The sequence below is a fragment of the Rhinatrema bivittatum genome, chromosome 1 (genome assembly GCF_901001135.1).
Source record: "Rhinatrema bivittatum chromosome 1, aRhiBiv1.1, whole genome shotgun sequence".
Lineage (NCBI taxonomy): Eukaryota > Metazoa > Chordata > Amphibia > Gymnophiona > Rhinatrematidae > Rhinatrema > Rhinatrema bivittatum.
In genome coordinates this window covers 811,704,938-811,718,299 of record NC_042615.1, presented here as the reverse complement: position 1 = coordinate 811,718,299, position 13,362 = coordinate 811,704,938, and the positions used below count along the sequence as shown (strand labels likewise).

Genomic DNA, 13,362 nt, shown 5'->3' with positions numbered 1-13,362 from the left:
GATTTGTCCAGGTGTAACTGATGAGAGAAAGTCAACAGGAGCAGGGATAGCACTTAAAAACTCTCTACACATGTGATGCCTGGGCGGGACAGGGGGGGGGGGGAGAGAGGGAGAGTCATGAAGGCAGGCCTTGGGTTCCTCAGTTATATGGGCTGCTGCCGGGCTGTAATAAGAGGATCCCACAAAACACATTTATTGAGGTGCCTGGGTTTTAAAACCGTTGCACTCCTTGTGGTAACGCGAGTCTTTGGCTCTTTGGAGAAGCCGGGCTGCCTGTTCCTTACACCTTTTTCCAGCCACCTAACTCACAATTCCCCCTTTTTCTCACCCGGTTACATTTTCTGCTCGTGGACAAAGGACCGTGACGCTGAGCCTGTGTTCTCCCTGCGTATGACACTTCCTAGAGATGTCCCAAGCAAGAACGAAGCCAGTCCAGCTTCCCAAGGGTACAAAAAGCCATTCCTGGGTGCCACGGAGCAGGGAAATACGTAAAAGCCCTGGTGGCTTGCGTTCGCAAACTGTTAGCGGTAACAGGGACAATAATCAATTGTAAAAATAAAAGAGGTCACACTTAACGGTAAACTCCAAAGACGGCCAACCTTGATCCTCAAAGACCCAAACAGCTTTTTCAGGTTAGCCTCAATGAATATTCAGGAGTTTCATTTACATAGGTCACTTTCATTTCAACAAAAGCTGTCACTCACTTGCATATTTTGCCTGGGTTAAAAAGTCCGGCCAGGTTCTGAGATCCTCGAGGACCGACTGTGGCTCTCACTGCATATCCCTGCTGTGAAGAGGACAGCAGGACAGCTTCAAAGCCCCCCCCCCCCCCCAAAAAAAGAGCTCAGTTCAACTTCATTAACTTTCCCATTAATAAACAGACTCTGAGACTGAATTATGGCCTACCTGAAGGCGCGCAGCGCGATGTGCGGGCCTGGGAAAGCAGATCTTACCTTTTAGTGTTCTCAAAGCCTATGCTTGTGGTGAAGGGGAGTTCAGATTTTGGAGCCTGTGCTATAAAACGTGCACTAAAAGAAAATGGGTTCTTACTTGCAAGTTTTCGTTCCTGTACTACCAACGGATCAGTCCAGACTCCTGGGTTTATTCATCCCTGCCAGCAGATGGAGACAGAGAAAAGCCTCGCTGACACTGCCTGAAAAGGCATGGTGCCACCTGCAGTAGCTCAGTATTAATCTGTACCCAAACTGAAAAAACACAATGTGCCATAAACTGACCAAAAAACTGGTCAAACAACTTTACAAAATTGACAACAAAAAGCGAAGTGTGCGGAAAGACTATAGCTGAGCGGAAGACTCTCCCCTCCAACCCGGGTGGGTTCTGGACTGATCCGTTGGTACTACAGGAACGAAAATTAGCAGGTAAGAACCAATTTTCTTTTCCCTGTACGTACCCGGATCAGTCCAGACTCCTGGGATGTACCAAAGCTTCCTAGAGAGGGTGGGACCTGGAGAGTCCCGCTCGCAAGACCTTCACCAAAAGACCTGGTATCAGAAAATCCCAAATCCAAATCGGTAATGCCTTGCAAAAGTATGCATCTTTGGCTCACCCTAAAAGCAAGGCAGGAGCAGAGGATACCTGCTTTGTTTGCCTTCCGTCTCACAGGTAGCTGAGGCTTGTCGTTCTCATATGTAATATGGAGAACTACAAATCCCAGCGTGCACTGGGACAGGAAGTGAAACTCCAGCATGAGACGAGGCTTGCCACCATGCATGAAGCTAAATGGCTGCTTCTGTGACACGGCTGCATCGCTGAGGGCACCGAAGCACACTTCAGTAGAGCATGTTAGATTCGATACAGAGACACGTTTGTAAATCCTGAACAAATTTATGGGTGCTGTTGAGATTTGTCAGAATAACTGGCAGGGAAGAGTAATTATTAGTAATCTGTGTTCTATCAGAAGGCCATATTCTGGAACCACATTTGCCAACACAATGGGGTAGACTTTCAGCAGGATCTAGCTACCCAACTAGGCCGTTAGACTCCACAGGGAGAAAACTCTATACCCCATCCCGCTACAAGAAGTGGGCAGACCCGGGGGCAGGGTTAGGTCAGGGGATAAAAGTTAAGCACCCAGTGCTGGACTCTCAGCTCTAGGCATCTGACCCAGGCACTATGGGATCGACGAAATAAGGTGCATTCAGCACAGCGCACGGTTTTACCCGCAGCTCTATGCATGATTTTTGTACACAAATTTTACTCCCAATGCAGCAAGGAATTCTGCGCAGAAAACCCGTGCGCATAACGCTGAGTATCCTGCTTAGCACCCTCGCATAGAAATCCCATGCAAATGAAGACATTAACTACTGCGTCCCACTGCAGAGAGGTGCGCTGGTTAACTCGGGTTTTCTTAGCACTAGAAACGTTAGTCCTGGTCAGAGGTGGCGGAAAGTTTACATCGCTTGTGCCATGGGCGGAAGCTGGAGTCAGCCTTGTAAAAGGAATTTATATGCAGAAAACATGCTTTCTGCGCTGAAAGCATTTTTGTTCTCAGAAACCATGGCTGAGAGACTTCCCTGCTCCCCCTCCCCGAGTTTAAAATGTGCGTTAAGCCTGTGCCGAGCACAGATTTTAAACCGGGGTTCGTATGCCCATTCTCCGGTCAGCGCACTGTTTTAACTCCAGATGCATGAGCTTATTGCTTCGGGAGTTTAAGAAGTTTTAACCTGTGTGCTAAGAAACTCCGCGCACAGTTCTAGCTCATATGTTATTGCACCGGGCCCTGCAACGACAGACCAAACTCTGGGCCACCTGATTTAGGTAACCTTTCAGCTTCAAATGTGGCCACCTAAGTCGGGCTGAAAACAGACCACCAGGTCACTAGTCACCACTTTAAGACTGGCGATATCTTTTTATTGGATCGCGCAAGTGGGATTCAAACTGGTCTTCTGGTCCCACTAAGCAGCTGGGATGTTCAGGACATCCCTGACAAATAATACATGAGATATTTTCATGCAATGTGTCATCCATATTTATTAGGGACAGCCTGAAAACCCAAACTGGGTAGGGTGAGGCCTCCCGAGGACTGGTTTGAGCACCACAGAGTTAAATACATGTGGCAGTTCAGTTTTAAAAAGACTCGCCTGTCACTTGCTTACTGACCTATATATCTATGTATTCCCTGTACGTACCAGGATCAGTCCAGACTGCTGGGTTATGCCTCCCCTCCAGATGGATCCTTGGTACTACAGGAACGAAAATTATCAGGTAAGAAACATAATTTTCCTATCGTTGGAAAGCCCATCAAAAATGAGAGGGGGTGTGCCTATCGGGCCCGCCATCCCCCCCCACTTTCCAAACCCTAAAACGCTCCCCTCCTGTCTTCTGATGCCGCCTCCTTACCCTACGGGGCAAGACCAGGTCTGCAGGGACAGAAGCAATGCTGCCCCTTTCCCGCCCTTCTAACCGCGAGATTCCCGAAGGCTACGGGTCTTCAGCTGAGGCTCCTGCGTGGTCCGGCAGGCAGTCTGGGTAAGGCCTGGAAAGAGCCATGCACGCCGTCTGCAAGTGCTGGCATTTTGCCCTCCAGCATGGAAACCCACACAAACAGCAGGTGGTCAGACTGCTTTTCTATAGATTAAATGGGATTTATGCGGCCTATCACAGCAACCCGTCACTGGGTTCAGTATCGTGAGGCAGCAAATTATTTCTTAATAAAAAAAAAAAAAAAAAGAAGGGTTGAAACGCAAGAGCTTTCAGCTGCCCTTCTGCAAGGTGTTTCCAGGTTCCCAGTGGTGCTGGGCACGTCCTGGTTTCTCCGACACTCGGCCAATAGGAATAAGGATTCCTTTGGCAAGGTGCTGACCCTACAAACTGCTATTGCACATCCTTTTTATAGCGCTATTAGAAGTACTTGGCACTCAACAGGCATTTGGATTTATAACCCTCCATAAGCAGCATTTCAGTACTGCTTGAGAGCAGACGCTGGCCAGGCAGCACAGGACCACCCCCCCCCCCCCCCCCCGGCATTTTCTCAGGCCCCAGACCCGTCAGCTCAGCAGTGCAACGGGGGCCCACTATGACCTCAAGCCAACGACCACCAAGCTGAGAGGCCAAACTGACTGCTTATATTCTCTCAGGCGGGCTTCCTCCACGCTTTCTGTACAACACTGCAAGGTTAGACCCGTGCCTGTCTGTCTAAAAGCATTTATAACCCACCGATCCAAAAGCTTGCACTCGGCAGGGCACAATACAAACAAGCACGTCACAAAGCATCAACATACACAATTGCTCTGAAGCAGCGGTAAGCGGAGTATTGTAGACCTGCTCGGGGCGTAGGAAGTGGGTGAAACAGCAGCAGGTCCCACGCCGCGGCACCCAGCGTCTCGGGCTATTCCACAGCAGGCTACGGTGAAGGCGCATCAGCAGCACTGTTAAGACCCACCGCGGTTGTATCTCCGTCAGGAGGGAGATTTGGGCAGAGATGTTCCAGGGGCAAGGGTAACCGGGGAACAAAAAGGTAAGAAGCAGTGGCCAAGTACACGGGTGCGGCCCCTCCAAAGAGCCAAAATCCGCTTAGAAAGACTGGTATTGCATTAAGCAGAAATAAGAGAGCTTCAAAATAAAGAAATCTTTGTGCGCGTTCAACCAGAAAACATGGCACCAGGCAGCAAATGCAGGGCCCGGTCACAAAGAGACGGGTGGGAACTGATTACATGCAGACTCCTGGCTTCTTTCCTACCACTCCCAACCTTCAGCCTAGAGATCCCGGCGGAAGAGCTGATCCCCCACCCCCCTCTCATGTCAGCCTGAGATCAATCTGAACCCGTCCCATCCCACCCCCCCCCCCCGCCCTGAAATTAAACGGTATTAAGGTACACACGCCTCTCCGTCACCGGATCACGCAAAGCATAAACAGCAGCAGGTACGCAATGCTGGGGGGTGTTCTGTGTTAGGAGCAGTCACCCAGGAAAATAAACTCTTAGTCCTCGTGGGCAATAGACCGAAATCCTCGCTTCAGCGTGCGGCGGTCAAAAAAAAAAAAAGCATGATCCAGAAAAGGAATGGAGAATAAACACAGACAGTAACTCTGCATCGGGCTATGGTGCAGGCACATCTTGCAAATCGTTATGCAGCTCTGGTCCCCCTCGTCTCAAGAGCCACGTAGTGGGACTAGAAAAGGGGCAGAGGAGGGCGAGGAAAATGATAAAAGGGGACGGATTGGCTTGGAACGGCTTCCCCTACGGCAGTGGTTCTCAACCCTGTCCTGGGGGACCCCCCCAGCCAGTCGGGTTTGCATGTATGCAAATTTTCTCTCATGCATATTCATTGTGGATATCCTGAAAACCCGACTGGCTGGGGGGGTCCCCCAGGACAGGGTTGAGAACCACTGCCCTACAGCGAGGGGCAGCGCAGGTTAGAGTCTTCAGCTTGGAAAAGAGAAGGATGAGAAGGGATAAGAACATAAGAACACGCCATACTGGGTCAGACCAAGGGTCCATCAAGCCCAGCATCCTGTTTCCAACAGAGGCCAATCCAGGCCATAAGAACCTGGCAAGTTTATAAAATCATGATTGGGGTGGATTGGTTTAAAAAAAAAAAAAAAAAAGGACAGTTATTTACCCTTTCAAACAATACTAAAACAAGAGGACACTCCATGAAACTTGCGGGGTACCTGTCACCTGGACTGGGCACTGCCGTCGCAGGATGCTGGGCCTGACGGACCTCGGTCTGACCCGGTTACGTTTCACTCGCCGAGAGCGTCCCACGCCCCGCAATAACTTACCCTCCGCGCAGCCTCCTGCTGGCCGTACTCCACCAGCATTGACGTGCCATGCTGCAGGCAGTGCTGCCTCTGGGTCCCATCCTCTGCCTTGGCTTCATTCGGCAGGAAATTACTAGCCCAGATCTAGAGGCGGGAGAGGAAAGGAGAAAGGAAAAAAAAAAAAAAAGAAATCGAGTGAGAGCTGACTTCAAAGGGTGAACCCGGAGACCCGGTACACATGCAGACAAACCAGCGACGTCAAAAGATGAGGCAACCCGGACCCCCCCCCCCCCATACCCCAGCAGGAGCCCACCGACGCCCTGAATCCCATCCCCGCTGGGTACTGGCCGGGAGGCCCTCTCCCCTCTTCGCTCCCAGGGGACTGGGGCTGCCGGCCTCCCACAGCACCTTGGGGCCTGTCCCACCAGCAGACGTCAGGTCCGGAAACCAAGTAATCAAAAAATATACTTTCCAGTCCTGCAATAGCCCAAGTAAAAGGCCACATTTTTCACCCGACGGTCAACGGCTGCCCTCATCGCCAACGCAAACCCAGCAGGAGAGGAGGCAGGGCCCCCCTCCGCTGCCAGCGCCTCTTACCTGGCAGTGCGGGTGGGGGTTCGAGCAGCCCATCATGGCCCCTTTATTCTCAAAGATCTGCAGTAAAAAAAAAAAAAAGGGACAGGAAAAGGCGGCTTTATACACTGCCTCTATAGGCCCGGCTAGGGATGGTGACTACTGAAAGAAAACAAGGAGCAGAAGAACTATGGAGGAGAGAAAAACAGACACACGCATGGCAGACAATATCAACACACACACACACACACACACACACACACAAGCGCAGGCGAAACCCAACTCCCCTTTGCCTAAAACTGCGTTCCATTTATCCCGAGCCCCGATTCAATTCTGAGGCCGAGGCAGAATTCACCGTCCTGTCCCACCCCCAGGCTGAAGGAAACAGAGGTCATAGTCACTGATAACCGACGCTCGGAGGCCGGAGTCAGGGTCCAAGCTGGCTCCGGAGAGAACCCTGGTGCATCGCCCCAGCCAGAGGGCCTTTCGCTGCGCTGGCTGGGGACAGAAATAGAAGAAAAAGATGCCAGAAGAAAAGTGCGAACGAAGGCTCAAGGCAACAGATCCCAGCCCTGGGCTCCAGGTGAGCTGAACCCCACCCCCCAGGAACTGAAGCAAGCTGCAGGCCTCCCCCCTCAAAAAGAAATCTTCACTTTCTTGGAAAAATTTGTGGAAAAAAATCCAAATTCTTTGCCATAAAATGTAACAGGAAAATATCTGAGGAACAGCTGATAGTAAAGCTGAAAAGTCTGATACTGCAGCAGACAGGAAACCTTTCCACTCTATTCACGTTTCTCTCGTTTTACTCTACATACTCTCCAGCCCATCAGCACCCCCCATCCCCTCTCTCCAGAGCTCACTGCCTCGGCCAGTGAGAGAACCGGAGATCAAACCAAGGGGCCTGCCCTGCTACAGACCACAGATGACCATACCCCCTCCCATATAGAGGGTCCATCAGCCTTTTGGGGCAACTGGCAGGCCAGAGAACGGTGATTTTTCTTGGTTCTGAAGCAGGCAAGCGAACAGCACAGACTGCAGCCACTGCAACACTCATTGCACGAGAAAAACACCCAAGGACTCCACAGATTTCCAGAGGAACATCCACAGCCCCACTAAGAGGGCCACCTCCAGCCCAGAGGACTCCCAATAAGAAATGACTGGCATGCCTGAGGGAAAACAGTATGACTTCCAGTAATTAGGACGGAGAACTTGTCTTCCATAAAAGGATGTCACTAAAGCCCACGGTGTTTGTGCAGATGCAGACAGACTGTCTTTCTCCAATGAGTTGAAAGGTAAGTAAAGCAGAGTTGCCTACCTGTAACAGGTGGTCTCCAAGGACCAGCAGGTTGTCAGTCCTCAGACATCATCTGATAGAGCCCGACCCAGAACTTTTATGTCAAAGGTTTCTAGAACAAAAAAAAAAAAACAACAAAAAAAAAAACTTTGGCTGTGCCTCACTGGGCATGTGTAGCATGCCATTACGTCATGCGTCTACATGGGGATCCCTTCAGTCTTATTCCTTAGCTTAAATAAGGAGAAGCTAATTCCAAGGAGAGGCAACCAGGTTTATGAGGATAGACATCCTGCTAGTCTTGGAGAACACCTCCTACAGAGGTAAGCAACTCTGCTTTTTCTCTGAGAGCAAATAGGATGGCATTCTTTACAAGAAGGGAATCCCTAGCTACACAGCCTGCAGTAAATGAAAAAGGGGAACAAAACAGTGCCAACAAGGACAATACAGTAGTTTTTGTTGGCAACAGATCTTTTTTCTTCTAAAATGTTTCCTAGGAGGGGCAGCCTTGAACAAAAATAAAGTACTCTAAGAGTAAGTGGAATTAGTTTCTACACCTCAAGGATTCTATAGAACAGACTGGCCAAACCTACCGTTGCAACTGGAGTCCCTGTCCAAACAGTATCAATGGAGGCTTGGCTCTCCTCACCATGGGGACACTTCAGGGAGCATCACAGCAGAAGTTGGTGCATCCCATGCCTGGCACCATGCATCGATGGGAACAGATGCTTCTTCGGCTTCCCTCGATGCTCGGATTGGTCTTTTCCCAGTACAGAGGCTGAAGATGAACTAGACGCCTTCGACATGGGGGAGGCAGATGCTGGCCAGTCTCTAGCATCCCTAGCAGTCACTAATGTCAACGAAACAAACAATCCCACCGATATCGATAGCTCAGTGTCCATCGGTTTGGCTCCATGGCTCCTCGATGCCGAAGTCGATTGACTGGTCTTCTCTGGCCCGAAGAGAGATTTCATCTTATCAAGCCAGCTCTACATCCTTTAAGGGTCATCTAGGTGCACTTTCTTTAACCCTGAACGTTGTCTGATGACCCCAGGCAGAAGATACATTGATCATGGGGATCTGTGATTGACATAGCCCTAGAGCACCAGGGCATGGCTTATAACTGGAGGTGGACATGCAGACTCGAAACAAAAGGGATGCAAAATCGAACTCTTATGGAGACAGCCTACAATGATAATGGACACTGAAGACACCATCAAGCAGGAAATGATTGCAAAAGTAAACTTACACGAAATGCCGAAAAACCTGGCTACATCAATAAGGGGAGAACCAGAGGGACCCCGCATCGATGATGCTAAAAAATAAGAATTAGAAAGAAAACCAATTTCCTAAGAAGTATGAGAAAAGATTGAAAGATTCAAGTTAGCCATGACACGAGGCTTCACAGAAAAAAAAAAAAGATACAGAGGACATTTATTATATCGCATGGATGCATGGTATAATGCAAACGAGCATGCTCAGAGAGGATCAGTCAAAGTTCTGGAAATTTTGACATACGTTTTGTGTGCCAGGACTCCATCTGATGTCACCCATGTGAGAGGACTGCCATCATGTGTCCGGAAATGAAAGCATTTCCGGACCCATAATGATTCTCTTCCACCAAACGCAACAAGACTGAGCATCTCCTTTTAAACTGAACCAGACACTACCAACTAATCACTACAACGTTTACTTCTTGTTAAACATTTACTTTCCTCTTACTCTACTCCCAGTTAGAATAACCCCTGTTTTATTGTAACTTTTTCTTCCATGCACTTATTATTATGTAATGTATACTCTTATGTTTTAGTTATGTACGTTATAATGTATTGCTCACCCCTTGTTTTATGTAAACCGACATGATACGAACTTCCGTGAATGCCGGTATAGAAAAACACAAATAAATAAATAAAATCATGCTTGTCCTCATTGAACTATTTTGTCAACTGGTAACAGAACCAACATGGTGGTGGATGCTCATCTGGAAAAAGTGACCGCCAGATGGTGTGGTTCAATTTTAGGACGCAAGAGATGAAGGTTCATTCTAAGGCGAGAGTCCTAGATTTCAGGAAAACTAACTTTCACAAAATGGGGAAGTACCTCAGAGTCGTTAGATGGATTGGAAAATCTAGGGGAAGTAGAACGCAGTGGACAAAACTGAAAGGAGATAAGTGCAACTAATCTATTTTTTTATGTTTTACTTTTTGAAATTTCTAATGTAAACACAAGATAAACAAAAAGAAATTCTAAGCACAATACAATTTAAACAAAATCATAATATATAGAGAATAAAGAAATGCAACCATTTTGTTATGGCCCATAATTCTAAAAAAGAAAAAGGGAGGACAAAATGCAAGGGAGTGCTCTGAGGGAGTGACTGCTGCAGCCAGATTGTCCCTGCACTGTTACAACTATAGGCCTGCTTAGGGCTGGTGAACCCTCACATGGACAGGCCAGGACGTTAGGATAGATACAGACAGAACTAAGGATCTTCTGCCTATACCAGCCACTTACCCCGCAGGTTGAGCTCTTAGGTTCTGGCAGCCATCAGGACTTAAGACTGTGGCTGACAGAGGTGCAGGCAGAGTAAGACTGGAGACTTGAGACAAGGCGAGGCTGGAATCAGGAACTGAGTGCAAGTAAGCATGGTACTCTGGAACAGACTGGAACAGACAGAACAAGACAAGGACAGGACAAGGACAGGACAAATGCCTGAAGGCAACAGACTGGAAAGTAGGCTTGAGAAGGCCACCAGGCAGAAGGTCTGAGAAGACCAGAGGACAAGGCAAAGGCAGAAGACCTGAAAAGGCCAAAGCCCAGTCCAATGCAGGACAGGGCCAAGCAGAGAGCTAACAAGCCTCAATGACAAGGCAGTGAGAGCAAAACCAGAGGCAGGGTTAAATAGGCAGAGCCCTGCTGAGTCATGGCTAAGACTGGAGCGAAAGCAGAAGCAGCTCCATACGGACCTCTGGTGGTTGGGAGGCTGCATAACAGGCAGGATCACAACATGCCCCCGGCATTGTGCACTGATGATGGCAGATGCCTATGCTTTTTGCCTTCGCTTCATGTTGGAATCGAAGAGCTGGAATCTGTTATCTTTTTCAAGTGGCAGGTATCAGCTTGTCTCCCTGGTCCTTCCAATGCTCAATGTCGAGGGAGTTTAATGTATTGCCAGTGCAGCTCCCAGATCCATCAATGTTGATGTCTCCAATGCCAATTCTGATTGGACGGTCTCTTGGTGCCTGAAGTTCTTTTTTTTTTTATTTGAAATTTTTATTGACAATGACAGCAATAAAAACAATACAATACAGTAGGATAGAAACATTATCATACATAGTGGATTTTCATCCCGTAACCATCCCCTCCCACCCACCACCCTCTCACCTGCACAGAAAAGAAATAACATAAAATAAGTAAAGTATCTGCAATAGCAAAAACAAGAAGCATTACGTACACCTGCCTCAAACTGTTAGCCCATAAGCCTAAGAGGACAATGTTAAAGAATAATTGGTCAGCTTGCAAGCCAATGTAAACGAGGACATTGGACTACTACCAGGCAATGAAAGAAAAGAGAACAACACTACATCAGGCACCCACTCCTGTCAGATTGTGATGTTCAAAGTCAGTGGACATACCTGCAGAAACACTAAGAGGCATGCAGGGGGCCACATTCAAGTTTGTGACAAGTCCGAGGTTCCATGCCACTCGAGAAAGGCGGACCAAACAGACTTATAGGCCTGCAAGCGTTTTTGGCGGAGTGCCGTGATATGTTCTAGCTGATTGATGGTGTGTAGACGATGCACAATGTTCCGTAAGGTAGGCATAGTCGTTTGTTTCCAATGAAGGGCCAAAGCCATTCGCGCAACTATGAATACTTGTAGACAGAACCTGTTTTGGGACATAGAGAGGTGTTCCACTGAATCCCCCAAAAGAACTATAGTAGGGTCATTAGGTACACGTTGCCCAAGAACTTGGGAGAGCCAAGCAGTCACCATGGTCCAGTATATTTGCACTATGGAACAATCCCACCAGATATGTACATAAGATCCAGGCTGTCCACATAGCCGCCAACAATCTATGGAAGAAGTTGAATACATCCGATGTAGGCGAGTGGGGACATAGTGCCATTGATGTAGAATTTTCAAGCAGTGTTCCTGCAAGTGTGCCGACAGCGAACACTTGCGTGCGACAAGAAAAATGTCCTCCCACTTTTCCACATCCCACGTAATGTTCAACTCCCGCTCCCATTTGAGAGCGCAGGGGAGCTTAGTTGTATAGGCGCCTTGTATGAGCTTGTAGAGCCAAGTGACCGCCCCTTTCACCACTTTAGGTTGCGAACAGTAGGATTCAAACAGAGATTTGGAGAAACAAAAATGCGCTGAGTCCATCTCCCCTCTAATAAAATGCGCCAATTGAGCGTATTCTAAAAATGGGAAAGGAATGCCCGGGTAACGCTCCTGAAGACCGGAGAGGGGTATAACCGAGTTCTGATGGATGAGGGTTCCCATAGTAGTAAGTCCCAGCTTCTTCCAAGTTGCAAAAGCTGCTTTAGGTAATCCTAGAGGGGAGCGCAGATTGTGAAATAAAGCTGATGAATGACAATAAGGAAAGTCGCCCACTAATTTATCTTTCCAGCGCGACCATACTCGGAGAGTGGTATGTAGCGGGGGAGGAACAACGATAGTGCGCCTCCAAGTCGTTCTCGGTTGCCAGAATGTCGCTGTGGTCGGCATGGCTCCCAACATGTGCTGTTCAATAAGCTGCCACGGTAACGGCTGTGAGGAGCAATTGTGGATATGGAGAATCGCTCGCACTTGTGCTGCAGCATAATACCAGGCCAAGTTGGGGACACTCAGGCCCCCATTGATCTTTGGACGAAAAAGGACAGGGCGGGCAATCCGAGGTGGACGTTTTCTCCAAATGAATGCAGAAATCTTCCGCTGCGTGAGTTTTAGGATATTAGTAGAAAGATGAATTGGAAGAGTAAGAAACAAATACAACAATCGTGGCAGAACGTTCATTTTGATGATAGCGATCCTGCCCAGCCAAGAGTGAGAGTCTTGGTACCAGCGTAGGAGGTCACGATCAATATTCTTGAACAGCGGTACATAATTGAGTTGAAAGAGTTGGTCCACATCCGCTGAAAGGTAAACCCAGAGGTATTTCATAGGTTTAGTGGTCCAGCGAAAAGGTAGGTCCCTTTGCAATAGCTGAGCGTCATCCGGCGATATATCGATCGGTAAGATCTCCGATTTGTCTAAATTCACTTTGTAGCCGGATACAGAGCTAAACCGTTGGATTGCAGCCAGAACCGCTGGTAAGGATGTCTGGGGACGAGTTAACGTGAACAAAACATCATCCGCGAATAAAGACATTTTATATTGCCGCTCTCCCAGCTGCACTCCCTGGATAGCAGCATCAGATCGAATGGCGGCGAAGGGTTCAAGGAATAGCGCAAAAAGAAGAGGGGAGAGCGGGCATCCTTGACATGTACCTCTGGCAATGGGAAACTTAGTACCGTAGCTACCATTAACTTTGACCTGTGCGGTAGGTTGGTGATACAGTTGATGCAACCACTGGAGGAAATGGACACCAAACCCCATTTTGGAAAGGGTGCTAAATAAAAATGGCCAGTGTACCATGTCGAACGCTTTTTCAGCGTCGACAGCAAGAAGGGCACTGGGGATACGTTCCCGGCGAGCCCACCAGATGAGATCAATAGTGCGCCGAACATTGTCTGAAGCTGAGCGGTCTGGGATAAATCCAGCCTGGTCTG

The 13,362-nt window shown here is 48.5% G+C and overlaps 1 protein-coding gene across 1 annotated transcript in view; it reads right to left on the bottom strand.

Moving 5' to 3' along the window:
- GALT (galactose-1-phosphate uridylyltransferase) overlaps window positions 1-13,362 on the bottom strand; it is a 70,030-nt gene that overhangs the window by 20,796 nt on the left and 35,872 nt on the right. Inside the window, exons 6-7 of the mRNA XM_029581446.1 lie at window positions 6,320-6,376; window positions 5,744-5,866 (exon numbers count right to left, since the gene is read on the bottom strand). Of these exons, the coding sequence (XP_029437306.1) occupies window positions 5,744-5,866; window positions 6,320-6,376 (180 nt within the window). The remainder of the gene's footprint in view (window positions 1-5,743; window positions 5,867-6,319; window positions 6,377-13,362) is intronic.